At 50.8% G+C, this 26079-nt stretch overlaps 1 protein-coding gene across 11 annotated transcripts in view; it reads left to right on the top strand.

Annotated features, from left to right (window-relative positions):
* Positions 1 to 26079, top strand: part of Pkd1 (polycystin 1, transient receptor potential channel interacting) — a 49061-nt gene that overhangs the window by 14920 nt on the left and 8062 nt on the right. For 3 of the 11 annotated variants that reach the window (XM_041676031.1, XM_041676023.1, XM_041676032.1), the window contains exons 2-35: positions 2563 to 2634; positions 2746 to 2817; positions 2989 to 3158; positions 3413 to 4084; positions 4200 to 4383; positions 5500 to 5720; positions 5984 to 6099; positions 6602 to 6728; positions 7023 to 7258; positions 7725 to 8471; positions 9822 to 9953; positions 10043 to 10061; positions 10169 to 10337; positions 10647 to 10780; positions 11352 to 14974; positions 15172 to 15321; positions 16549 to 16692; positions 16776 to 17055; positions 17123 to 17336; positions 17406 to 17565; positions 17891 to 18043; positions 18774 to 18918; positions 19004 to 19624; positions 19946 to 20102; positions 20294 to 20546; positions 20667 to 20862; positions 23080 to 23250; positions 23327 to 23470; positions 23565 to 23775; positions 23862 to 23988; positions 24609 to 24722; positions 24823 to 24875; positions 25119 to 25303; positions 25396 to 25489. In XM_041676031.1, coding sequence (XP_041531965.1) covers positions 2563 to 2634; positions 2746 to 2817; positions 2989 to 3158; positions 3413 to 4084; positions 4200 to 4383; positions 5500 to 5720; positions 5984 to 6099; positions 6602 to 6728; positions 7023 to 7258; positions 7725 to 8471; positions 9822 to 9953; positions 10043 to 10061; positions 10169 to 10337; positions 10647 to 10780; positions 11352 to 14974; positions 15172 to 15321; positions 16549 to 16692; positions 16776 to 17055; positions 17123 to 17336; positions 17406 to 17565; positions 17891 to 18043; positions 18774 to 18918; positions 19004 to 19624; positions 19946 to 20102; positions 20294 to 20546; positions 20667 to 20862; positions 23080 to 23250; positions 23327 to 23470; positions 23565 to 23775; positions 23862 to 23988; positions 24609 to 24722; positions 24823 to 24875; positions 25119 to 25303; positions 25396 to 25489 — 10266 coding nt within the window. Of the gene's footprint in view, positions 1 to 2562; positions 2635 to 2745; positions 2818 to 2988; positions 3159 to 3412; positions 4085 to 4199; positions 4384 to 5499; positions 5721 to 5983; positions 6100 to 6601; positions 6729 to 7022; positions 7259 to 7724; positions 8472 to 9821; positions 9954 to 10042; positions 10062 to 10161; positions 10338 to 10646; positions 10781 to 11351; positions 14975 to 15171; positions 15322 to 16548; positions 16693 to 16775; positions 17056 to 17122; positions 17337 to 17405; positions 17566 to 17890; positions 18044 to 18773; positions 18919 to 19003; positions 19625 to 19945; positions 20103 to 20293; positions 20547 to 20666; positions 20863 to 23079; positions 23251 to 23326; positions 23471 to 23564; positions 23776 to 23861; positions 23989 to 24608; positions 24723 to 24822; positions 24876 to 25118; positions 25304 to 25395; positions 25517 to 26079 lie in introns of all 11 variants that reach the window. The other 8 variants (XM_041676024.1, XM_041676026.1, XM_041676025.1 and 5 more) reach the window with 8 other exon arrangements.

Genomic DNA, 26079 nt, shown 5'->3' with positions numbered 1-26079 from the left:
TTTGTGTATATATGTGTGTTTTGTGAGTCTGCCATGTGTATGCAGGTTCCTGGAAGCCAGAGGTGTGGGGTCCCCTTGGGCTGGAGTTACAGGCAGTTGTAAGCTGCCAACATGAGTGCTAGGAACCAGATTTGAGTTCTCTGAAAGAGCAGCTAATGTTCTAAATTGCTGAGTCATCTCTCCAATCCCATCTCTTGTCATGATGCTTTGCTTTTGTGCTTGCACAGGTTTATGCTTTGTAAATACATGACTGTCTCAGTGATAGCATGTTCTGGCCCCATCACAGGTTGCAGGTGACTCGAGTTACAAGGACAGACTCTGACTCTTCCCACAGTAGTTGCTCTCCTCCTCCTTCTCTCTTGAGGCTCTCAAAGGCCAGTGCCTTTCTGTGATGCTTTCCTCTCTGTCAGTCTGTCTGCTCCAATTTACAGTACAATAGAAAGTGGCAGTTCGCCGGGCGGTGGTGGTGCACGCCTTTAATCCCAGCACTCGGGAGGCAGAGGCAGGTGGATCTCTGTGAGTTTGAGGCCAGCCTGGTCTACAAGAGTTAGTGCCAGGACAGGCTCCAAAACTACAGAGAAACCCTGTCTCGAAAAACTAAAAAAAAAAAAAGAAAGTGGCAGTTCATGTTCCACATTCCTTTATCTGTTACAGTGTGTTTTTATTTTACATATATGTGTTTCTCCTGCATGTGACCCACATGTGTGTAGTGCCCACAGAGGGCAGAAGAGGGCATTGGACCCCCTGGAACTGGGATTACAGATGGTTGTGAGCCACCATGTGGATGCTGGGGACTAAACTTGGGTCCTCTGCAAGAGCAACAAAAGCTCTTAACCTCCTGTGAGCCATCTTTCCAGCCTCAACTCTCTCTGTCTCTCTCTGTCTCTCTGTGTGTGTCTGTCTGTATAGGCCAAAGGGACAACTTCAGTTGTCACTCCTTAGGAATACTGTCCACTTGCCAGGTGTGGTAGCACACGCCTTTAACCCTAGCACTTGGGAGTGGTGGATCTCTCTGTGAGTTTGAGTCTAGCCTGATCTGTGTAGTGAGTTCCAGGACAACCAGGGCTACATAGTGAGACCCTGTCTCGAGAAAACAAAACAAAGGAATGTTGAGCATTGTATTTTGAGGCAGGGTCTCTTATTGGTCTGAAGTATAATTAGGGCAGGCTGCCTAGCTAACAGTCGTAGGGATCTGCCTGTCTTTATCTCCCTAGTGTTGAATTAATATGCACTACCACAGCTGCTTTTTTATGTGGATTTTGGAGGACCATGCTCAGATCCCCCAGCAGGTAGTTTATGGATTGAGCTATCTCCTTGGTCCATGCTCCATTTCCACATTTCTTAATTCTGATTTTTATTGCCTGTATACAAACTTTTATAGCATCTTTTTTTTTTTTAAATTTAAGTCTGGGGTGTCTTTCTTCCATTTTTTTCATGTGTATGTGGTACATGTGTACAAATATGTGTCGAAATGCTATAGGTTGATGTTAGAAATCTTCCTTGGTCACTCTTCCATCTTTTCTTTTTTTCTTTCTTTTTTTTTTTTTTTTCATTTTTTGAGACCGGGTTTCTTCGTGTTGCTCTGGCTAGCTGTTCTTGAATTCAGAGATCAACCTACCTCTGCCTCCCAAGTGCTGGAATTAATCTTGTCCATCTTTTCTTTCTTTCTTTCTTTCTTTCTTTCTTTCTTTCGAGACAGGGTTTCTCTGTAGCTTTGGAGCCTGTCTGAAACTTACTTTGTAGACCAGTCTGGCCTCAAACCCATGGAGATGTGCCTGTCTCTGCCTCCCAAGTGCTGGAATTAAAGGCCTGTGCCGCCACTGCCACTCTTACATCTTATTGAGACAAGGTCTCTCAACCAAACCTAGAGCTTGCTAATATGGCTAGTCTCACTAGCCAGCATTTATGAGGGTTCTGGGGATCAGAACTCCAGTCCTCTTGCTGTTGAGGACTTTAACAATATTGAGTGCTTTAACAATCCTGAGCCATCTCCACACCCCTGAATTGAGAGTTTTGATAGTTTGTTTGGGGAGATATATTGTATGCTGTCACTAGCACTGTGGTTGCCGGTTATCCAACAGGATTCTTCCTCGTTCATCGCATCTTTGTGCCCCCAGTGCATCTTGGGAACATCTTGAAGACTCTCTTCTACTGCCAACTAGGTTCCCCAGCCCTAGTGAACCCTGAATCTCATGTAAAGGGTGTGAATAACCAGACCTTGATAATGTGGGACTCTTCTGTTGTACTGGAGACAGACCAAGGGTCTCCTTTGGAAGAAGGGCTGCAGGGGCCACAAGGGGGTGTTTAGGTCAGTTATTCTGTGTGGCCCTGCTGTGTGGTCCTCAGTACAGGGCCTAGGTGTGGTCCTTAGCTCTTCTACCTCACTTTCCCCAGACTGTTTCTCATGTCTTTCATGAGAAAAGCTCTCCTGTGGCTTGAGAGAATAGGGGGCTTGTGGGGTGAGAAACCATAGCTTTGGATGTTGGGAAGCTCCGGGTGAGAACCAGGTATGCCCTTGACTAGCCCAGAGTTCCTGTCTGACCACAGCCACTTGTTTCTCAGAGACCTGTCCCACAACCTACTCCAGACGCTGGACACTGGACTCCTGGTGAACCTCTCGGCACTGGTGGAGCTGTGAGTGTCCCCTCCCTGTTATGCCTGCCACACTGAAGTTTACTCAGGGCAAGCAGGAAGTGCTACCTGTCAGCAAAGGGTCACACCTTGTCCAATCCTTGTTTCTTGCAGGGACATAAGCAACAATAGGATTTCTACATTAGAAGAAGGAGTGTTTGCTAATTTATTTAATTTAAGTGAAATGTAAGTTGCTTTGTTTTTAGTGGGTGTCAGTAACTGGTCTCTTATCCCCAACACCTCCTCTGTCCTCCTGCCCTGTTCCGTTCTTCCTCCCAGTTTTGAGAGCTGTGGGCAGTGGGAGGTTGATCTGTATCCCTGCTGGCCTGGTACCCCACACCTGCCCCTCCCCTGCAGAAACCTGAGTGGGAACCCATTTGAGTGCAACTGTGGTCTGGCATGGCTGCCACGCTGGGCAAAGGAACAACGGGTGCATGTGGTACAGCCTGAGGCAGCCACGTGCAGTGGGCCCATACCACTGGCCGGCCAACCTCTCCTCAGTATCCCCTTATTGGACAGTGCCTGTGGTGAGTGCAGGGGATGTGGGTCGAAACGACAAGGATGACACTGTTTTCCTTACTGGGAGAGTGGAGTTACTGACCTGGTGGCTGATGAGGCCCAGGGAAAGACATACATGGGAAGATAGTGGCCAGATATGGTCTAGAAGGCCTCTTTGGGGGTGGGGGCTCTGCCATGGAGAGTTAAAGAGAGTTGGTGAGGAAACAAGATGCAGCCAGGAGAAAGTAAGGCCCTGGGACCCAATGTATTTGTCTGTTCCCAGGTCAAGACTATGTGGCCTGCCTCCCTGACAACAGCTCGGGCACTGTGGCAGCAGTGCCTTTCTTCTTTGCTCATGAGGGGCCATTGGAACCTGAGGCCTGCAGTGCCTTCTGCTTCTCAGCTGGTGAGAGCCTTGCGGCCCTCTCAGAACAGAACCAGTGTCTCTGTGGGGCAGGCCAGCCCTCCAACACTTCTGCAGCCTGCTCGTCCTGGTGTTCCAGCATCTCACTGTCCCCCAGCTCTGCCTGTGGGGGCCCCACTTTGCTCCAGCACATCTTTTCTGCCTCCCCAGGGGCTGCCCTGGTGGGGCCCCGTGGACCCCTGGCCTCTGGCCAGCCAGCAGACTTCCACATCACTTCCCCTCTGCCCATCAGCTCCACACGCTGGAACTTTGGAGATGGCTCCTCTGAGGTGGACATGGCTGGCCCTGCTGCCACCCACTCCTATGTACTACCTGGGGGCTATCACGTGACAGTTGTGCTGGCCTTGGGGACTGCCTCAGCTCTGCTGGAGACAGAAGTGCAAGTAGAAATGGCACCTACTGTCCTGGAGCTTGTGTGCCCATCCTCCATGCACAGTGATGAGAGCCTTGAACTTGGCATACGGCACCGTGGAGGCTCAGCCCTCGAAGTCACCTATAGCATCCTGGCCTTGGATAAGGTGCCTGCTCAAGGTGCTTACCCTGATTCACCCCTCATGCTTCCTCTTCTATGCTGGGGTAGGGTAGAGCCTGCTACTCCAGCCTCAGGCATACCTTGATGTCTTGTTCTTTGCTTACCATCTCCTAGTGGTGCACCCACTCTGCCCCTCAGACACAGAGATCTTCCCTGACAATGGGCATTGCTACCGCCTGGTAGCAGAGAAGGCACCTTGGCTGCAAGCACAGGAGCAATGCCGGACCTGGGCTGGAGCTGCTCTAGCCATGGTGGACAGTCCTGCTATTCAGCGCTTCCTGATCTCCCAGGTTACCAGGTACTTGCCTCCAAACCCTAGAAGAGCCAAAGTGGGTAGAGGTTGCTGAGGATGCTGGGTGTGGACTGAGTCTGAGGCCTGTAGAAGCTCAAGAGGTGAGCTGGGAACAGCTGGGCCTTTGTGTCCTGCCCCACAGCTGACCATTGCTGGCAGTTCTGCCTGTATAAAGGTGGGTGTGGATGGGTCAGCTTCTCTCAACACTTATGGGAAGTGTCACAGGTTGAACTAGGTTCAGGCCTCGGGTCTTTCCTGACCGTCTAGTGGAGGGCCCTGAGTCCTGCTGCCTGGACTGGTTCTTGGTGACCACCAGGATATACTTTCTCCTCCTCATACCCCTATGCTCACCACCCTCTGATACACAGTGAGTGACAGTGCTCTCCATCTGTGGACAGCTTGTCAGCCTCCTGTGCCCTGTCCAGGCTTGTAGGGACATATACTGAGACCCTACAGTCTTCTGTGTCAGGATGGGTGGTAAGGGTGCACTTCTCTCTTACGAGTCTATTCCCTGGGTGGGGTGGGAACTCCTGTCTTAAGGGTCACTCACATCCTTTATATTACCTGTGCTGAGAAGGGGAAATAGAGGTCCAGAGTGGCTAAGAACCCTCTCCAAAATCATCCAGGTAATGGTGACAGTGACCTTACATGGAACCAGGGTTCCATTATGACTCCCCACCTATGTACCACTGTGTGTACTTGTGCATATATATTCCTGTGTATGTGCCTGTGCCCAAACTGGGCCATGAACCTCTAAACCTTGCCTCTAGAAGGGCCTTTCTGCCTTGATAGAACTATCAGGTAGCTTCCATGGGTAAGACAGTCTTGATCCTCTGCTCCAGCCCTCAGAGTTTCCCTTCAGGACAAGGTCTGGTGGCCCTTGATCCTGAGCAAAATCTGAGGTCTCTAAGAAGAGCTGGTTCTATATATATGATTCTGGTTGAATGTGACTTATGGGCCTGGGTTATTGGTCCTTGCTGACCAATGTTTCTGAGGCTGTATCACCACCTGGAAAATGAGAGTGATATGACCCATCTGCCAGGGTGTTGTGAGGGGTGTGTCCCCAGATGTAAGGTATAACTGCTCCCTGATAGCCTGGCCCTCCCTTGACTCTGCCCTCAGGAGCCTGGATGTGTGGATCGGCTTCTCATCTGTGGAGGGGGCAGAGGAAGGCCTGGATCCTCAGGGTGAGGCCTTCAGCCTGGAAAGCTGTCAGAACTGGCTGCCAGGGGAGCCACACCCAGCCACAGCAGAGCACTGTGTGCGTCTGGGGCGCGCTGGGCAGTGCAACACAGACCTGTGTTCGGCACCACATAGTTATGTCTGCGAGCTGAGACCTGGAGGTATGGACTGCTCTGTAGCAGGAGCCGCTCTTCCCTGTTCTTACCTTCTCAGGCTCAGTAGTGACCATGTGTTTGCTGAATGTTTGTTCTTGTGCCTGGGTTGGGACTGAACCAGAAGAAATAAAGACAGAAGGAATAAGATAAGAGGATGGGGCAAATGGTTCTGCCAGGTGACTCAGCCCTATGTCCAGCCCCAACTGGATTTTTCCCCAGTGTCACCTCTGCCTGGCCCTGGCATCCATTGCATACTTTCCTACCCCTAGGGCCTGTGTGGGATGCTGAGAACTTTCTTGTGGGAGTGTCTGGTGGAGGCATGTCCGGACCCCTGCATCCATTGGCACAGCAGGAAACTCTCCAGGACCCCCTGCAGCCTGTGGAGGTAGGCCAGTCCCTTTTGTGTTCTAGAACCCAAAGACCTTGCATTTTTGCAGCTCCAGAGGCCTTGAATTCCTGTCTCCAGTAATCAAGTTGGGGGCTGGAGATATGGTGCAGTAGTAGAGCAGTAGTCTAGCATTAGTGAGGGTCTGGGTTCAGTTCTTAGCACCCTAACCCTTTAAAAACAACAACAACAAAACCAACCCTCAAAGCTGGTTTTGGTAGAGGTTGTTAAATATCATTAGTGCAGCCAGTCTGACATTTAGAAAAATACTCAGAGTGCAGATGACAAGCATCTCATTCCATTATCTGAGAAGTCTTGCTGTGTAGCCCAGGCAAGTCTTGAACTCATGATCTTGCTTTAGCCTCCCTGTTGTTCACAGATGATTTTGATCTGATTTTTCTTCTCAAGTGATATGAAATGAGGTTTATGGTAGCCTTGAGAGGGCTATGCTTATACCTCAAGGGGTAGATCTTTTGAGCTGAGGCAGTTCCATCTCCTCTAGGTCATGGTGTTTCCTGGCCTGAGCCCTACCCGTGAAGCCTTTCTCACTGCAGCAGAGTTTGAGACCATGAAGCTTGAAGGTCCTGTCCAGCTGCGTCTGCAGGTGTACCGTCCCTCAAGAGGAGCAGGTGGGGTTCTGTAAGGGATAGGAACTGGAGACTTAGGTGTGCTTTCTGAATTCTCTCATGCCTTCTAATCCCAGCTTCAAGGTAGACTGAGGGCAGATTCTGCAGAGTTGCCAACTCCTGTTTCCTTGTCCAATGATAGATTGGGTAGTGCCTGCTTGGGCATGTTCTAATGGCAGGGGAGTGATGATGGAAATGAGGAACTTCTTATCCAGGTTTGGTTTTGTAATGGGTAAGAAGGGAATCCTTAATAGTAGCTTGTTAGTGATCAGGTTCCTGACATTCTTCCTCTCCCAGCAGTGGCCCCAGAAGGCAGCAGTGAGCCTGACAACAGAACTGAGCTAGCTCGCAAGTGTGTGCCCAAGGAACACTGGTGTCCTGGAGCCAATGTCTGTGTACCTTTTGATGCCTCCTGCAACCCTCATGTCTGCATCAATGGGTCCATGTCAGGGTTGAGACTTCCCAGAGCCAACTACACACTGTGGAAGGAGTTCCTCTTCTCTGTGCCTGCAGGGCCTCCCACACAGTACTTGGTATGTGTCCTGGTGTGGGCCTGTATGTCGCTGACTGCCCAGGATCCTGGTCTCTCATCAGATACTTTGCAGGCTTCTTGTGTGTGCCCAACAGCCTTGCCTTGATTCTCTTGCCTACATCCTGCTTCAAAGCCCCTGTCTTACCTCCTTCTCAGGATCTCTGTCCTTGTGTTATCTAAGGGGGAACTCTTGTTCTCCCTTGGAGCAGCTACCTGCTTTCTATCTTTCTATCCCTGAGAAAGTTCTTTTCACCTGTGGCAGTCCCTCTTGTTACATCTTCCTTGTGCATGTTCCCTGTGTTAATAATGTCCTGTTTGTCTCAGCCATGTTTGCCTTGGAGCAGGGACTCCATGAAGTACCATTGACAGTGCTGAGACCTGAGATGGGTGTCCTGTCCACTCTCTCAGTAGTTCCTATAGTCTTTTATCATGGGGACACAATTCAATACTGCTTCCCTCTTCTATAGGTTACCCTCCATGGACAGGATGTCCCTGTGTTCCCTGGTGACCTCATTGGCATACAACATGATGCTGGCCCAGGTACCCTTCTGCACTGCCCCCTGGCTTCCAGTTGTCTTGACCAAGCCCTGTACCTTTCTACCAATGCATCAGATTGGCAGACCCACCTGCCTATTCATCTGGAAGAAGCTTGGGCTGGCCCAGCCTGCTCCCTACAGCTGCTCTTGGCCACAGAACAGCTCACCCCCCTGCTTGAATCTAACCCTGGACTACAACATCCTGGGCGCTATGAGGTCCGGGCTACAGTGGGCAACAGTGTGTCCAGGCACAATTTGTCCTGCAGCTTCAATGTGATCTCTCCAGTGGCTGGACTAAGAGTCATTCACCCTGTTCCTCTTGATGGCCACCTCTACGTGCCAACCAACGGCTCAGTTTTGGTGCTTCAGGTGGACTCTGGTGCTAATGCCACTGTCACAGCTCATTGGCTTGGGGGCAACATTAGTGCTCCCTTTGAGGATGCCTGCCCTCCTGAGGTGGATATTCTCAAGCAAGACTGCACTGAAGAGTCTAATGGCACCCTATTCTCAGTGTTGGTACTACCCAGGCTTACAGAAGGGGATCATGCCATGGAGATTGTGGCACAGAATGGAGCCAGCAAGGCCAATATCAGCTTGAGGGTGACAGCTGAGGAGCCCATCTGTGGCCTCCGTGCTGTGCCAAGCCCCGAGGCCCGAGTGTTGCAGGGCATCCTGGTGGTAAGTGTGGTCTGCAACCTAGCCCTCTAAATGATGAGAACAGGATCCTCCCACTGAGGAAGCCCTCAGCTGTCCTTCCAAGGATGACAGTTTCTATTACATGCTTTCCATGTGAGACCTGCTGGGAGCCTTTGCCTACTTAGTGATTCTATCTCTCTTAGTGGTGCTGGGGATGGACCCTAGGGACCCATACATGGAAGGCAGGTTTTATTGTTGTGAGCTTCACCCGAGCACCATTTAGAAATGTGTACTTTACTGATAGTCCCAGCTAGAGCAGCTGCTCTGCAGACTTTCTCAGGCTTTTTTATATTCCAGATTTTTTATTTGGTTTGGTTTGGTTTGATTTGGTTTGTTTTTTCAAGACAGGGTTTCTCGGGGGCTGGAGAGAGAGCTCAGTGGTTAAAAGCAATTCCCAGCACCCACATGACAGCTCACAACTGTCTGTAACTCCAGTTCCAGGAGACCTGCCACCCATGGCAAAACATCAATACACATAAAATTAAAGAAATAAATAATTAAAAAAAAAAAGACAGGGTTTCTCTGTGTAGCCTTGGCTGTCCTGGGTCATGGAACTCACTCTATAGAGTAGGCTGGCTTTGAACTCACAGAGATCCACCTGTCTCTGGGATTAAAGGCCTGAGCCACCACGACCAGGCTATTCTTCAGGTTTTTTAAGTTTTTTGAAACATTCATCACACTTGACCCCACCCTTCACTGAGTCTCCATGAATCCTCATGTGTTTCTGGGCTATCTGCTGTGCTTGTAGCTACCTGATGCATGTGCCTGTTGAAATGGGACCTGAAGCCTCAGAGGATAACTGCTAGCTACCTTAGTACCTTAGGGGGATGGCGCTATCTCCTCATCTTGGACATGCCCACCCTAACACCAGCAGACATTGAAAGGGCCATTTCTAGCCAGCTGGTGGTAGCACACACCTTTATTCCCAACTCTTGAGAAGCAGAAGCAGGCAGATCTCTGAGTTTGAGATCTGCAGAGCTCTACAGAGGGAGTTCCAGGGCATCCAAGGTTACACAAAGTTACCTTGTCTCAAAAAAACAAAATGAAGGAAGGAAGAAAGGGCCTTTTCTTTCCCTCTCCTATGACTTGTCCAATTGTATGCTTTGGCTTCCCCTGTGGATAAAACTGTTCTACACTGACCTGGGTCAACATCCAAGACTATGAGCATGGGTGTCTTACAGTCAGGGCTCAGCTGGTAGACTTACATCGTCCACTATGCACCACACACAAAATTCTCCAGTAAGTCTGAGGGGGACAGATGGGGCTGGGGCAGAGTCAGCTCCAGACTGGGGCAAAATCATAGCTTTGGCCAATGTCTTGTCATTTCTGTAGCGGTACAGCCCCATGGTGGAGGCTGGCTCGGATGTGACCTTCCGATGGACCATTGATGATAAACCGTCCCTGACTTTCCACAACACTGTCTTCAATGTAATCTACCAGAGTGCTGCCATCTTCAAGCTCTCGGTAGGCAGGGGCCAATGGAGGGAGGCATGGGATCCTGGGATATCTGGGTGCTCACTTTGCCTTCTGTTCTGCTTTGCTTTGCTCCTGAGGACGCTGCTGCAGCTGTGGGTGAGTGTGGGGAGGCTGCTGAGTCGGGGCTCGAGGCCTTTCACCCATTGGTCTGTCCTTGCTGCCTCTGGGCCATACCCACTGATGCCTGTCTCCTCAGCTGACAGCCTCTAACCACGTGAGCAACGTCACCGTGAACTACAATGTCACTGTGGAGCGGATGAACAAGATGCGGGGACTGTGGGTATCTGCAGTGCCTTCTGTGTTGCCTCCCAATGCCACACTGTTACTGACGGGTGGTGTGCTGGTGGACTCAGCTGTGGAGGTGGCCTTCCTGTGAGTGCCTCTGGGCCTAGAGAGGGGGAGTGGCTAGCTGAGCAGGGCCTGGGTTGGGGCTGGCATCAGGTTCTCATTTCAGCCCCTAGCATTTATCCTGGAATCCTGGCTCAGAGCTACAATTTCCTCTTCTGTTGGGAGTACTGGTGGGTAGGATCACATGAGGGGCAGAGATCCTCGTATGGTAGAGCCAACATAGTATCTTGAACCCATGAACCAGGAAAGAATGATTGTAGAATTTGCATTCAGAGCCAGGGGCACCCTATCTACTCATCTTGCCTGCTCACTGTCTGCCTGCTGCCCTGGCAGGTGGATCTTTGGGGATGGGGAGCAGGTACTCCGCCAGTTCAAGCCTCCATACAACGAGTCCTTCCAGGTCCCGGACCCCACAGTGGCCCAGGTGCTTGTGGAACACAATACCACGCATATTTACGCCACCCCAGGTGAGGGGTGGGGCCATTGCCTTTCAGGTCCTGAGCTTAGACAACCTACCTTTGGGTATAACATCCCATATCACTCCCACTTTGACCTAGCCTGGGTTGCTGGTGGGGAAAAGTCCTTACTTGGGTAAAGGAGGGGCACCTAGACATTGAGGACCAGGGTGGGTTGACAGGGTCCCCAAGGCCTCAGTATATATCTTCAATTTCAGCCTGGGAGAGTAAGATGGGGTCATTGTTTAATTATTTTAAAAGCTCCTGAGGCTGCACACTGTAATATCCCCACTCCACCACTTGGCATGTAGTATTCATGCCTTGTACTTGCTCCTGCTTGTGCTGGTATTTTCTTCCATGTTTATCCTTGTGCAGTTGTGTGTTAGAAATGGTCTTGTTCATTCTCTTGCTCATTGTGGACCCTTGAGTGTTCTGCCCTGTACATGGCCTGGGTTTGAACATCTTCTGGGCCTGATCCAAGAGCATAGCAGTTGAAGCTTTGAGCAAGACTGTCCTCGTGCAGTAGCAAGTGCTAGGTGGGGATTCTGTGAGCAGTAAGTCCCACCTGGGCCTGTCTCCACAGGTGAGTACAACTTGACCGTCGTTGTGTCCAATACCTATGAGAACCTGACGCAGCAGGTGCCTGTGAGTGTGCGCACTGTGCTCCCCAACGTGACCATTGGCATGAGCAGCAACATCCTGGTAGCCGGCCGACCCATCACTTTTTCCCCATACCCACTGCCCTCAGCTGATGGTGTCTTATATACATGGGACTTTGGGGATGGATCTCCTGTCCTAGTACAGAGCCAACCAGCACTCAGCCACACCTATACCAAGACGGGCACCTACAGAGTCATTTTGGAGGTTAACAACACAGTGAGCAGTGTGGCAGCACATATAGACATCCATGTCTTCCAGGAGTTGCGTGGCCTGACTGTGTGTTTGAGCCCATCTGTGGAACAGGGAGCCCCCACGATAGTCAGTGCCACTGTGGAGTCAGGTGACAACATTACATGGACATTTGACATGGGCGATGGCACTGTATTCACAGGCCCTGAGGCTACAGTGCAGCATGTATATCTGCGGGCCCAGAACTGCACCGTGACAGTAGTAGCAGCCAGCCCTGTTGGCCACTTGTCCCAGAGTTTGCATGTGCAAGTGTTTGTCCTGGAGGTATTACGCATAGAACCCTCTACCTGCATCCCCATGCAGCCCAGTGCCCAGCTTATGGCCCATGTCACTGGGAACCCTGCCCATTATCTCTTTGATTGGACCTTTGGGGATGGCTCCTCCAATGTGACCGTCCATGGGCATCCAGTAGTGACACATAACTTCACACGGAGTGGCACATTCCCTCTCGTGTTGGTCCTGTCAAGCCATGTGAACAAGGCACATTACTTCACCAGCATCTGTGTGGAACCTGAGATATGCAACATCACCCTGCAACCTGAGAGGCAGTTTGTGAAGCTTGGGGATGAAGCCTGGCTGGTTGCCTACTCTTGGCCGCCATTCCCCTATCACTACACCTGGGACTTTGGCACTGAAGATATTACCCACACCCATACTGGGGGCTCTGAAGTGACATTTATCTACCAAGAACCAGGCTCCTACTTGGTGATTGTCACTGTGTCCAACAACATCTCTGCTACCAATGACTCGGCTTTTGTGGAGGTACAGGAGCCTGTATTAGTCACTGGCATCAGGATCAATGGCTCCCACGTGCTGGAGCTGCAGCAGCCTTATCTGTTCTCGGCAATGGGAAGTGGGAGCCCTGCCACCTACCTGTGGGAACTGGGAGATGGAAGCCAACAAGAGGGCCCTGAGGTCACTCATATGTACAGCAGCACTGGTGACTTCACTGTCAGGGTGTCTGGCTGGAATGAGGTGAGCCGCAGTGAGGCCCAACTCAATATCACAGTGAAGCAGCGTGTGCAGGGGCTCACCATCAATGCCAGCCGCACAGTGGTGCCCTTGAATGGCAGTGTGAGCTTTAGCACTTTGTTGGAGGTGGGTAGTGATGTTCACTACTCCTGGGTGCTCTGTGACCGATGTACGCCCATTCCAGGTGGCTCTACTATTTCCTACACCTTTCGCTCAGTGGGTACTTTCAATATTATTGTCACAGCTGAGAATGAGCTGGGTTCTGCCCAGGACAGCATCTTCATCTATGTTCTGCAGCTCATCGAGGGGCTGCAGATAGTGGGAGGTGGTGGTAGCTGCTGCTTCCCTACCAACTCCACACTGCAGCTGCAAGCTGCAGTTAGGGATGGCACCAACATCTCCTACAGCTGGACAGCCCAGCAGTATGGCGGCCTCACCCTCATTGGCAGTGGCAAGAGCTTTTCGCTCACTGCACTCAAGGCTAGCACCTACCATATCCATCTCAGAGCCACCAACATGTTGGGCAGTGCCTCAGCCAACCGCACCATAGACTTTGTGGAGCCTGTGGAGTGTCTAATCCTGTATGCATCTCCCAATCCAGCTGCTGTCAATGTAAGCCTCACCTTTCGTGCCGAAGTGGCTGGTGGCAGTGGTGTTGTTTACACTTGGTACCTGGAGGAAGGACTGAGTTGGGAGACTTTGACGCCATCCACCACCCATAACTTTGCTACAGCTGGCCTGCACTTGGTCAGAGTCACAGCTGAGAACCAGTTGGGCTCAGTTAATGCCACAATTGAAGTGGCCATACAGGTGCCTGTGGGTGGCCTTAGCATCAGAACCAGTGAGCCAGATAAGATCTTTGTGGCAGCTGGCTCCACTGTGCCCTTTTGGGGTCAGCTGGATGCAGGTACCAATGTGAGTTGGTGCTGGACTTTGCCAAGTGGCAGTAAGCACAGCCCGAACATTGTTGTGCGCCTCCCCAGTGCTGGCAACTTCTCTGTGCAGCTTAATGCTTCCAATGCAGTCAGTTGGGTCTCAGCCATGTACAATCTCACAGTAGAGGAGCCTATTGTGAGCCTGGTGCTATGGGCCAGCAGCAAGGTGGTAGCACCTGGGCAGCCAGTCCACTTTCAGATCTTGCTGGCTGCTGGCTCTGCTGTTACTTTCCGACTTCAGGTTGGCGGGTCTATCCCTGAAGTACTCTCTGGCCCTCAGTTCTCCCATAGCTTTTTTCGGGTTGGAGACCATATGGTAAATGTGCAGGCTGAGAACCATGTGAGCCGGGCCCAAGCACAGGTTCGTATCTTAGTGCTGGAGGCTATTGTTGGGCTGCAGGTACCCAACTGCTGTGAGCCAGGCATTGCTACAGGCACTGAGAAGAACTTCACAGCCCGGGTACAGCGGGGCTCCCGGGTTGCCTATGCCTGGTACTTCTCTTTGCAAAAGGTTCAGGGTGACTCGTTGGTCATTCTATCGGGCCGTGATGTCACCTACACGCCTGTGGCTGCAGGATTACTGGAGATTCATGTGCGTGCCTTCAATGAACTGGGTGGTGTGAACCTCACACTAATGGTGGAAGTACAGGATATCATCCAGTATGTAAGACTTCAGAGTGGCCGCTGTTTTACCAACCGCTCAGCCCGGTTTGAGGCTGCTACAAGCCCCAGTCCCCGGCGTGTAGCCTACCACTGGGACTTTGGGGATGGGACTCCAGTACAGAACACAGATGAGTCCTGGACTGACCACAACTACCTACATCCTGGGGACTATCGCGTAGAAGTGAATGCCACAAACCTAGTGAGTTTTTTTGTGGCACAGGCCACAGTGACTGTGCAGGTGCTAGCCTGCAGGGAGCCTGAGGTGGAGGTGGCACTGCCTTTGCAAGTGCTGATGCGGCGCTCCCAGCGCAACTACCTGGAGGCCCATGTTGATCTCCGCAACTGTGTCTCCTACCAAACTGAGTACCACTGGCAGATATATCGTACTGCCAGCTGTCAGCGGACAGGACGTATGACTCAAATGGTACTTCGTGGTGTAGATGTGAGCCGTCCCCAGCTGGTGGTGCCACGGCTGGCTTTGCCTGTGGGCCACTACTGCTTTGTGTTTGTGGTTTCATTTGGGGACACACCATTGGCACGGAGCATCCAGGCCAACGTGACAGTAGCTGCTGAACGTCTGGTACCCATCATTGAAGGTGGCTCATACCGGGTATGGTCAGACACACAGGACCTGGTGCTGGATGGGAGCAAGTCCTATGACCCTAATCTGGAGGATGGGGACCAGACGCCACTCAACTTTCATTGGGCCTGCGTGGCTTCAACACAGGTCAGCCATGGGGACTTAGGGTGACAGGTCCTTCCTGCTTCCTCTGTCTCATGCATCCATGTCCAGTAAGTGCCTTAGCACTTGGATTATTCTTGGGGTGGGCCTTAGCCCCAGCACAGGAAAAGATCTTCTAAGCCAGGGTCTGCTTTGAGACTGGTTAGAGCTCTTATACCCATTTCCCTTATTTGCTTTCATAGAGTGAGGCAGGTGGCTGTGTGCTGAACTTTGGGCCCCGTGGGAGCAGTATGGTCACCATCCCCCTGGAGCGCCTAGAAGCTGGTGTGGAATATACCTTCAACCTTATAGTGTGGAAAGCAGGCCGGAAGGAGGAAGCCACCAACCAGACGGTGGGTTGTGCCCTGAATCCCTCGGTTTAGCCCCACACCAGGACAGTACTTGCTCCATCCTGGTTTCTGTCAGTCATAGCTATAATATCCCCAGGGACTGTGAGGTCTCTCTAACCTAGTGCTAATTTTGGTAAATTACCAACTTAATTTGCCAAAATTACCAAATTAGCATTGCTTCTATCTGAAAATCAGGACACAATTTAGAGTGACTTTTCAGAGGACAGGTAGGCAGGTAGCACACTCTCCTGTAATCTAGTATTTAGAGAGAGCGGAGATAGGAAGAGCAAGAGTTCTACTCTAATCTCACCAACATAATGATAATCTGTATCCAAAAACCAAACAAAATATATTTTGTTTTGTTTTTCAAGATAGGGTTTCTCTGTGTAACAGTCCTAGCTGTCCTGGAACTAGCTCTTATAGACCAGCCTCTACCTCCCGAGTGCTGGGATGAAAGGCGTGTGCCACCACCGCCTGGGTCCAGAACAAGAGTCGTGCAAACAGTATGGTTTGCAAAAAATGAACTTTATACTACCAGCATGAAAGGGAAATAATGAGAAGCCAAGTCCTTTTGCCTGCCTAGGTAGCTACACCCATCCACAAAGCCTGTCCTTGCTTCTGGGGCAGCGAGCCAGTTCTTGCTCAAGCATCTGCCCTGGACTTGCCATAAAGGTAAAGACCACTGTGCAAGTGATGGCCACTTCTGTTGCTGTGGGATGGGTCCTGCGAGTGTGTGTGGAGGGGTGCTGGACTATTCTGGTGCCTCAGATTGAGGATGTCTCCTTAGCACCAGGCCTTCTGAGGTCACCTACCTGGAGATAGTCCTACCAAGTAAAGTGTTCTGAAGAGGGCACTCAGCAGGTCTTGCCTGACTGAGCTCACCCAGGTCCTACCCAGGTCACAAGCATGTCTGGGACAGCTATGTAAAAAAAAAAAAAAAGAAAGAAAGAAAGAAAAAAGAAAAAAGAAAGAAAGAACTAACCTTGACTTCCTGGGTACTTTGCTTCCATCATGCACTGTCAGTGGTTCCCATGCTTCCTACTGCTGGGCCAACAGGGCCCTGGAGTTATACCAGATGGCAGGCCTTCTGGATTTTGCTGCTTACCTAACTTGATTCACTCACCCAAAGATACAACCTGGAATTTGGGCCAAACAGGAGTGGCCTGGGCTAGGAAGCTTTCCAGGGTGCAAGAGGGTAGAGCCTCCTTGTGACACTCTTGTCTCTTCCAGGTGCTGATTCGAAGTGGGCGAGTACCCATTGTGTCTCTTGAGTGTGTATCCTGCAAGGCACAAGCAGTGTATGAAGTGAGCCGTAGTTCCTACGTGTACTTGGAGGGTCATTGCCACAACTGCAGCAGTGGCTCCAAGCAAGGGGTGAGTAGCAGTCAGATGACAAGTCTCCTGGGAGGTACCCAGGGCACCCCTCTCACTATATCCTCCATGCTTTTGTCATGCAGCGCTGGGCAGCACGGACTTTTAGCAATAAGACTCTGGTCCTGGATGAGACTACAACATCCACGGGGAGCACTGGCATGCACCTGGTGGTGCGGCGGGGTGCGCTTCGTGATGGGGAAGGCTACGTCTTCACACTCACTGTGCTGGGCCATTCGGGCGAGGAGGAGGGCTGTGCCTCCATCCGCCTCTCACCCAACCGCCCTCCACTTGGAGGCTCCTGTCACCTATTCCCATTGGATGCTGTACGTGGTCTCACCACTAAAGTGCACTTTGAATGCACAGGTGAGTGTGGGTTATCTGGAGAGACTGGTGTGAGCCTGGACTCTGTACTAATGCTGTGTGTTCATAGGCTGGCGTGATGCAGAGGATGGTGGAACTCCACTGGTATATGCCCTGTTGCTGAGGCGCTGTCGTCAGAGCTACTGTGAGGATTTCTGCATCTATAAGGGCAGTCTCTCCACCTATGGGGCTGTCCTGCCTCCTGGATTCCAGCCCCATTTTGTGGTGAGCCTGGCTGTGGTTGTACAAGACCAGCTTGGTGCTGCTGTTGTTGCACTCAACAGGTGAGCTGAACCCTGGAGAGGGAACATGAGCTGACCACCACTTACTTACAGTCTACTCCCACCCTCCAGGTCTCTGACCATTGTCCTGCCAGAACCCAGTGGTAATTCTGCAGACCTCATACCCTGGCTGTACAGCCTGACTGCCAGTGTGCTGCCTGGGCTGCTGAGGCAGGCTGACCCTCAGCATGTCATCGAGTACTCTCTAGCCCTTATTACTGTGCTCAATGAGGTCAGTGCATATTGACAGAAAAGGATCCCTTCGGTGTGCTCTGTGAGTGGGCTGAAACCATGCACCTCAAACCAATAACGTTCCCTAAGACCTTTGAATGCTAACTCCTACCCTACTACATACTAGGACCTTCCCAAGGTCAGCTTTCCCACAGTACCCTCTTGATACTCTGGACCTTGTATTATCCTTGATCTTTAAATCCCTGCCCATGCCTCATAACTGTACTGTAGCACCACCAGGTGCATGCCAGTGCTCCCCGTGGATAAATATCACGAGGAGGCCTGTCCTCTTCTCATGGTTCTTCTATGTTCCCTGCCTTCTCCAGTATGAGCAGGCCCCAGATATGGTGTCAGAGCCCAACCATGAGCAGCAGCTGCGAGCCCAAATGCGTAAGAACATCACAGAGACCCTGATTTCCCTGCGGGTCAACACCGTGGATGACATCCAGCAGATCACTGCTGCACTGGCCCAGTGCATGGTAAGACAGGTGCAGTCTTCTGCACTATGCACAGGCCCTGTGCATCATGAGAAAGGCTTCAGACAGGGAGATCTTTATAGCCAATGCCAGTTTCTGCAGCCTCACTGTTGTCTCCCAATGTGTGCCCACATGCTCTTCTGGTGACTACAGGAGGATATGTGCCCTCTCATCAGGCCTGTAGTCATATTCCACTTAACTAGGCTTACCTGACAAAGGCTTATGACCTATGGAGGGTTACATTTTCTAAGCTGTGAGCCAAATGACCTGTATCTGATAGAAAGGCACTCTGTCAGGGTGGGATCTGTACAGTGACCAGTAGAATAGTCAAGTCCTCAGAGGACAGGGATTCAGAGAGCTCTGGGTAGAAGTCACTGTTACCATGTGGCTTCTGTGCCCTTGTATGTATCTAGATTTGGACTCTAGCCAAGGCCTTGACATCTTCCTTGCTTTTAGCCATGGAAACAGATAGCTGGGGTGATTAGTATGTAGGCCCCAGAAAGAACTTGAGTGCATCCTTGGGTTGGGAAGAGCCATAGAAGTCTTAGCAAGGAAAGCCTTGAAGACTTCCATCCAGGCAGGTCCTCGGTGCAGGTTAGAGGCAGGAAGCTGCCTAGAATACCAGCCATTGTGAGGAGACAGAGCCATTTAGTGGTGTGGAGGTGGAACTCGTAGATGCCATGAGCATGTGTGCTGAGGATGGGTCTGGAGGCCATGCTCATCTCCCTCGAAGGTGTCCAGCAGGGAGCTCATGTGTCGTTCATGCCTGAAGAAGATGCTGCAGAAGCTGGAGGGCATGATGCGCATCTTGCAAGCTGAAACTACCGAGGGTACTGTGACACCCACTACCATTGCTGATAGCATCCTCAATATCACAGGTGCACAAGCTGCCCCTCCCACTCCCTAGCCTCCCCTCCAGCTTTCACCACTTCTCAACATCCCTTACTTTCTTTGCCTGCCCAGGTGACCTCATCCACCTGGCCAGCTTGGACATGCAGGGCCCACAACCCTTGGAGCTGGGGGCTGAACCACCCTCACAGATTGTGGCATCCAAGGCCTACAACCTCTCATCAGCCCTCATGTGTATCCTCATGCGTTCCCGAGTACTCAATGAGGAGCCTCTGACCCTGGTGGGCGAGGAGATTGTGGCCCTGGGCAAACGCTCAGACCCACTCAGCCTTCTGTGTTATGGCAAAACCTTGGGACCCAGCTGCCATTTCTCCATTCCTGAGGCCTTCAGTGGGGCCCTGTCCAACCTCAGTGATATAGTGCAACTCATCTTCCTTGTGGATTCCAACCCCTTTCCCTTTGGCTACATTAGCAACTACACTGTCTCCACCAAAGTGGCATCTATGGCATTCCAAACACAGACTGGTACCCAAATCCCTATTGAGCGACTGGCCTCAGAGCGTGCCATCACAGTGAAGGTGCCAAACAACTCAGACCAGGCTGCCCAGGGCTCCCACAACTCTGCAGGCTCTACTGTTATACAGCCCCAGGCCTCAATCAGTGCTGTGGTCACCGCAGACAACAGCAACCCTCAAGCTGGGCTGCATCTGAGGATCACTTACACAGTGCTTAATGGTGTGTGTTTGGGGTGGGCACATGACTTGCCTATCCTCCTTCCACCCTTGTCCCTAGGGAGGGGGTATTTATGCGGATACCATTAAATTTGCAGTCACAGGTCCTGGGGGCCTGGCCAGCTCTCAGTTTTCCTGTGGCCCTGGTTCCATAAAGCCCATATACCTGTAGTCACAGAGAAGCATGTGTTGACTTACTTGTGGAGGTTCTTAGAATCTTCTGCTTAGGTGACTGACCCTCAAGTCCCATGACAACAACTTGCAGGGCGCCCTTAGTGTGATGAGTTTTTTGGTGGGTGTTTGATACTATGTATGTGGCCCCCAGAACGCTACCTGTCTGAGGAACCTGAGCCCTATCTGGCTGTCTACTTGCACTCGGTGTCCCAGCCCAATGAGTACAACTGCTCAGCCAGTAGGAGGATCAGCCTGGAGGTGCTTGAGAGTGCTGATCACAGGCCCTACACCTTTTTCATTGCCCCAGAGTGAGTGTCTCCCACTGGGACCACAGAGGTGGGGGTTGCAAGAGGGGAAGGAGGTGGGAGAAGGGTGAATGCAACTTGTCCTGCATTAGCCACAGGTATGTGGGCTAATTACGGAGCCAGGGCAATAGAAAGGCTGGGTGTGACACTCAGGGCCTTGGAGTCTGGCGGTGACACTACTTTGTCCCTTGTAGGACTGGGGCACCAGGCAGGAGTTACTACCTGAACCTGACCAGCCATTTCCACTGGTCTGCATTGGAGGTGTCTGTTGGCCTGTACACCTCCCTGTGCCAGTACTTCAATGAAGACATGATGATGTGGAGAACTGAGGGGATTGTACCCCTGGAGGAGACCTCACCCAGCCAGGCTGTCTGCCTTACCCGCCACCTCACTGCCTTTGGCGCTAGCCTTTTTGTGCCTCCCAGCCATGTCCAGTTCATCTTTCCTGTGAGTAATGCTCCTGTCCCTAGATATTTTCCATATCTGCCTGGGGCATCCTGATTCCATCCTTAGAAACTAAAATGTATAAGCTGAATCCACCAGCACCTGATGATTCTTTCTTCCCAGGAACCTTCTGCAAGCATTAACTACATTGTCCTGTTGACATGTGCCATATGCCTGGTGACCTATGTGGTCATGGCTGTGATCCTGCGCAAGCTGGACCAGCTGGATGTTAGCCGAGTCAGTGTCATCCCATTCTGTGGGAAGGGAGGCCGTTTCAAATATGAAATCCTGGTCAAGACTGGCTGGAGCCGAGGTTCAGGTAAGAAAAGGGGTGATTAGGGGTGGGATGTGGAGTCTCCCCTGGCCTGGACTCTACAGTCTCGGTCCTGGACCCTGTCTGATGCTTATGGGGAGCAGTATCACAAAACAAGTGCTCAGTTCTCAAAATGTTGTGATAAGGACTTAGCTCAGAGATAAGGAAACAACAGATATGAAGACTGTGAGTGTAGCTCAGTGGCAGAACACTTACCCAGGATGCAGGGGCCCTGGGTTCCAGTCACAGCACTGCACAGACACAAAGAGAAAGACAACAGGTCCAAGAGCCAAGAAGATGCTCCTTACTTCAGAGTAGGGCAGGCCTCACATACACAAAATCAAACTGCTCTATTGTAACCGCTCTGCAGTCCTTGATGTTTGTTAATTTATTTATTGGCTGGGGCAGGATGCAGTCTCACTATGTAGCTCTGGGAAGCCTAGAACTCCCTATGTAGACCTGGCTGGCCTCTCAGAGATCCACCCCTCTGCCACATGAATGCTGGGATTAAAGGTAAAGTGTGTGCCACTACCCCCACCTGATGTTTGTTATTAACATTAAAACTCGCTATTGGGGCTGCAGAGATGGCTCACCAGGTAAAGGGACTTACCAGCAAACCTGAATTTGATTCCTAGGCCCCACAAGGTGAAAGGAGAGAGCACACCCTATAGAGAGCACACCCTATAGATAATCCTCTGACATCCATATGTGCACTGTAGCTTGCACTCAATAAATAGAATGTAATTTAAGAAAAAACCCAAGCTGTTCATCTGTGTAGTGGTGGCGCATGCCCTTAATCCCAGCCCTTGGGAGGCAGAGGCAGGCAGATCTCTTGAGTTTGAGGCCAGCCTGGTCTACAGAATGAGTTTCAGTACAGCCAGAACTAAACAGAGAAACCCTGTCTTGGGGAAGGAAAAAAAAAAAAAAGCTCACAAGCCTAGGCTTCATAACAAGAGCCTGTCCCAGACACACCCTGGAAGTGAAAGCTTTTGGAAACTTCAGAATAGTGTGACTACAGCCACTCCAGCGCTTCTGGGACAAAGTAAACTGGCAGGTGTCATAGTCCACATTCGAATTGACTTGTCTTTGCTGCGAGTACTGTGGACACTCCCTGAAAACTCTGAGCAACTTTCACCAGCCTTGTCTGCGGAGACGGCTCCTCCTTTCTGGTGGCAGTTTCCCACGTGTGCATGGAAAGTCTCTTTGCTGACAGAGTCCAAGGCAAGAGCTTAGTTCAACAATTTTATTTATTTTTTATTCTAATCTTACTTCCAATGTTGCAATTTTTCACTCGTTTTGTTTATGTGCACTTGAGATAGACCTAGGGCCTCCTGCTGAGCACATGTTCTACTCCCGAGCTTTATCCCAAACCCACCAGTTCTTATTTCTAGGAGTTTTTTTTTTTTTGTTCTTGTTCTTGTTGTTGTTGTTTGTTTGTTTGTTTTTTCGATACAGAGTTTCTCTGTGGTGTAGCTTTGGTGCCTGTCCTGGAACTAGCTCTTGTAGACCAGGCTTGCCTCTGACTCACAGAGATCTCTCAAAGGCCTGTTTCTGCCTCCCGAGTGCTGGGATTAAAGGTGTGTACCACCACCACCTGGCCCAGCTTTATTTCTTTGCCATACTTTCATTATTGTTGGCAAGTTCTCTCTTCTGAGTGCTCAGTTTTAAAAGCTATGACTTCATTTCTGGAGAGTAGACTACCTAAGCACATAACTGTTGCCTGGTCACTGACACACACCTGTATCCTGTCACATGATAGGCTGACCAGGTTTACAATCCTGAGCTCGGCACGTATACCCTGGCCACTGAAAGCCATGCTATTGTGGGCTTGGTGTTTGTTAACAAATTGAGAAACCTGGAATTTGGGTCTGTTTGAACTATGCAGACTGGACCTGGTGGTGCATGCATATAATCCTAGCTACCTGGGAGGCTGATGTAGGGGAAATCACAAACTCAGGCAAATGAGGGCAAGTTGCAGGCCAGTTTGGGTGTTTTAATGAGATCCTATGCTAGAATAAAATGCTTTAAAAAAATGGCTAGATATGGAACTCAGGATAGGGTACTTGCCTATCATAGGGCCCTGTGTTCAATCTACATTAGTATAAAAGTAACCATTTCAGAACCTGTTGAAAGCTCAGGGCTACCTGTACTGTTCGTAGATAGGATGGCTGATGTGAGTTTCGTACATAATGAATAGCAAACCCAGAGTTCTCTGCTCTCCAGGTACCACGGCTCATGTAGGCATCATGTTGTTTGGAGAGGACAATCGTAGTGGTCACCGGCACTTAGATGGAGACAGAGCCTTTCATCGCAACAGTCTGGACATCTTCCAGATTGCTACCCCACACAGCCTGGGGAGTGTGTGGAAAATTCGAGTGTGGCATGACAACAAAGGTCAGAGTAAGAGCCTTCGCCACCCCTGCATCCTGCCAGCCTGCTTCAGTCCTCATCTGGGTCCCTTTCTCCACAGGGCTCAGCCCCGCCTGGTTCCTGCAGCACATCATCGTTCGGGACCTGCAGAGTGCCCAAAGCACCTTCTTTCTGGTCAACGACTGGCTGTCAGTGGAGACTGAGGCCAATGGGGGCTTAGTGGAGAAAGAGGTGCTTGCAGCAAGTAAGGCTACCCACCTGCCTTGGTAGTGGAGAAAGGGAGAGGGGAATGACATGGGCGCCCACTACATTCCTGCTGTAAATCTGAATCCTCCCAGATGAAGCTGCCTTGTGGCAGTTCCAGCGCCTTCTAGTGGCCGAGCTGCAGAGAGGCTTCTTTGACAAGCACATCTGGCTCTCCATATGGGACAGGCCACCTCGCAGCCGCTTCACCCGGGTCCAGAGGGTCACCTGCTGTGTCCTCCTCCTCTGCCTGTTCCTGGCTGCCAATGCTGTGTGGTATGGGGTCGTGGGAGATACCACATACAGGTGAGTCCTGTGAGGTTTGCTGACCACCCTGGCTGACTTCCTTTTAGTCTTCTCCCTAACTCATCCTGTCTTCTCTGTCACCTCAGCATGGGGCCTGTATCCAGTCTGATCCTGCCAAGTGTTGACATAGTTGCCGTTGGTCTCGTGTCCAGTGTTGTTGTCTACCCTGTCTACTTGGCTGTCCTGTTCCTCTTCCGGATGTCACGGAGTAAGGTGGGCTGGGCAAGGGCCGCAGAGCTCTGAGGTGGAGTATGGTTTGTGTTGTTTGGTATAACAGCCAGAGAGAAAATCCAGAAACCAAACGTGATTCTTTGGACTAGTAAACAGAACTGATAAGCCATCAGCTAGATTGACCAAGGGAAGTGATTTAAATGACCAAACCATAAATTGGAGGAGACATCTTAGTCCCTCCAGAGAAATAAATGGGGCTTGGAAGCAGATTCTACACTGGTGGGGTTAAGGAACCTAAAAGAAAGAGTTGATTGCTAGAAAGACCAAACTACAAACTGCCAAAACCAATTTTAAAAGAGTTCAAACTGGACAGTGGTGGTGCACACCTTTAATCCTAGCATTTGGGCAGGCGGATCTCTGTGAGTTCAAGGCCAGGCGGGTCTACAGAGTGAGTCCAGGACAGCCAGGGCCGTCACACAGAGAATCCCTGGCTCAAAAAGAATCAAAAAAAGAAAAAGAAAAGAAAAAAAGTCCAAGTAGCCCTAGAGCCAGTAAAGAGCCCTGTGTGGGTCATTCAGAATCATCACACAGAACCCAGGCCAGTGACTCCTGCCCTGTTGTACCAGCCACTGAAGACTGAAGTCACTCTTCTTTCCTCACAGGTGTCTGGTGACCAAAACCCCACACCCCAAGGGCAGCAGGCGCTAGATGTTGACAGCTACCTGGACCCATCTGTGCTTGACAGCTCCCTCCTCACACTCTCTGGCCTCACAGAGGTGAATGTTCCCCCGGGGGCTCAGGGCAGGGTGAGCTGGTTAGGGATGGTTGGGGTGTCACTTCTGCTGCAGATCACACTGAGGCACTTTCCTCTCTCAGCAGGCCCTTGCTGGGCAAGTGAAGAATGACCTGTTTCTGGAAGATGCTAAAAGGTGAGGCTGCCTAGAGGGTCTGGAAGCTTCAGCCTGAGTCAGCAGTAGTGCCTGGCAGGTCATGCTTGGGTGCTGGACTGTGTGTGCTCATCCTCATCCTGTTTTGGCTGTCTCTGGGTGTTGTTATGTACTGTTCTAGGAGTGGGGCTGCTCCAAAGCTAATGTATCCTTGTGTATATTGCTTCCTGTACTTGTATGATTAGACTTGGGTCAGGTACAAGTCAGGATGTCTGTTTCCCACAGTCTGGTGTGCTGGCCATCCAGTGAGGGCACTCTCAGTTGGCCAGACCTGCTCAGTGACCCGTCTGTTGTGAGCAGCACACTGCAGCAATTGCCACAGAATAGGCCTGGTTGCATGTTGGGCCCAGAGGAAGATGCCATCTCTCTGGTTAGCCCTTCTTTGCCTACTAAATACTTGTCAGCATCAGGTAAGCCAGAGTGGGAAGGAATGATTTCCAAGCTCTAGGAGAGCACAAGTTATTCAGTGTCATGCCACTCCAACACTTCTTGTTCCCTCTAGATGAAAACCTGATCCAGCAGGTCCTGGCTGATGGGGCCAGCAACCTGGTTCCCACTCAGGATGCCCTCATAGAAACAGACCTGCTTACTAGCCTGTGAGTGCCTGGCATGGTTGGAAGGAGGTAGGGTGTTTGTGGTAGTTGTATAGTGGGGTCCTGTACCTGCCTCAGGAAGCTGAGGGTCTCCTGGCTGTGCTGTCACCCAGTGTTGGACTGTGCCTGTGTTGCTTGACTGCTCTGAGCCTCCACTTTCCCCCATAGAGGGGAGTTCATGGGATCCCCAGGAGCCAGCATGTTATCCCTTTAGGGAAGGGACAGAAACACAGGACACTTGACAAATGGAAAGACAACCAGGATGTACCTCAGGGGCTTGGTCTGGAAAGAAATTTTGTTTTTTGTTTTGAGGCAAGGTTTCACTGCATAGCCACGCAGGGATTTTGACTTGGAATCAACACTGTAAAAATTGATGCTAAAGTTTTTAAATACTTCATTTTTATTTTGAGACTATTTTGATTATTTGAATGCTTAAAAATGATCAAGATTCTTGGTTTTTCCCAATTCAGTGACTAGAGCTCATGTAGAATTATATATTCTTTTTGTCATCTGCATCTATTTCAGTATCCACATTTTCATTCTAAATTTTAAACAACCAGAGATTAGTGTTGTATGAGCTGACTAAACCAGAT

Source organism: Microtus oregoni, unplaced genomic scaffold, assembly GCF_018167655.1.
Source record: "Microtus oregoni isolate MIOR12 unplaced genomic scaffold, Mior012 000027F_ref0000203, whole genome shotgun sequence".
NCBI classification, from domain to species: Eukaryota; Metazoa; Chordata; class Mammalia; order Rodentia; family Cricetidae; genus Microtus; species Microtus oregoni.
Note: the sequence above shows the minus strand (reverse complement) of the source record. Positions and strands in the feature narration are given on the sequence as shown.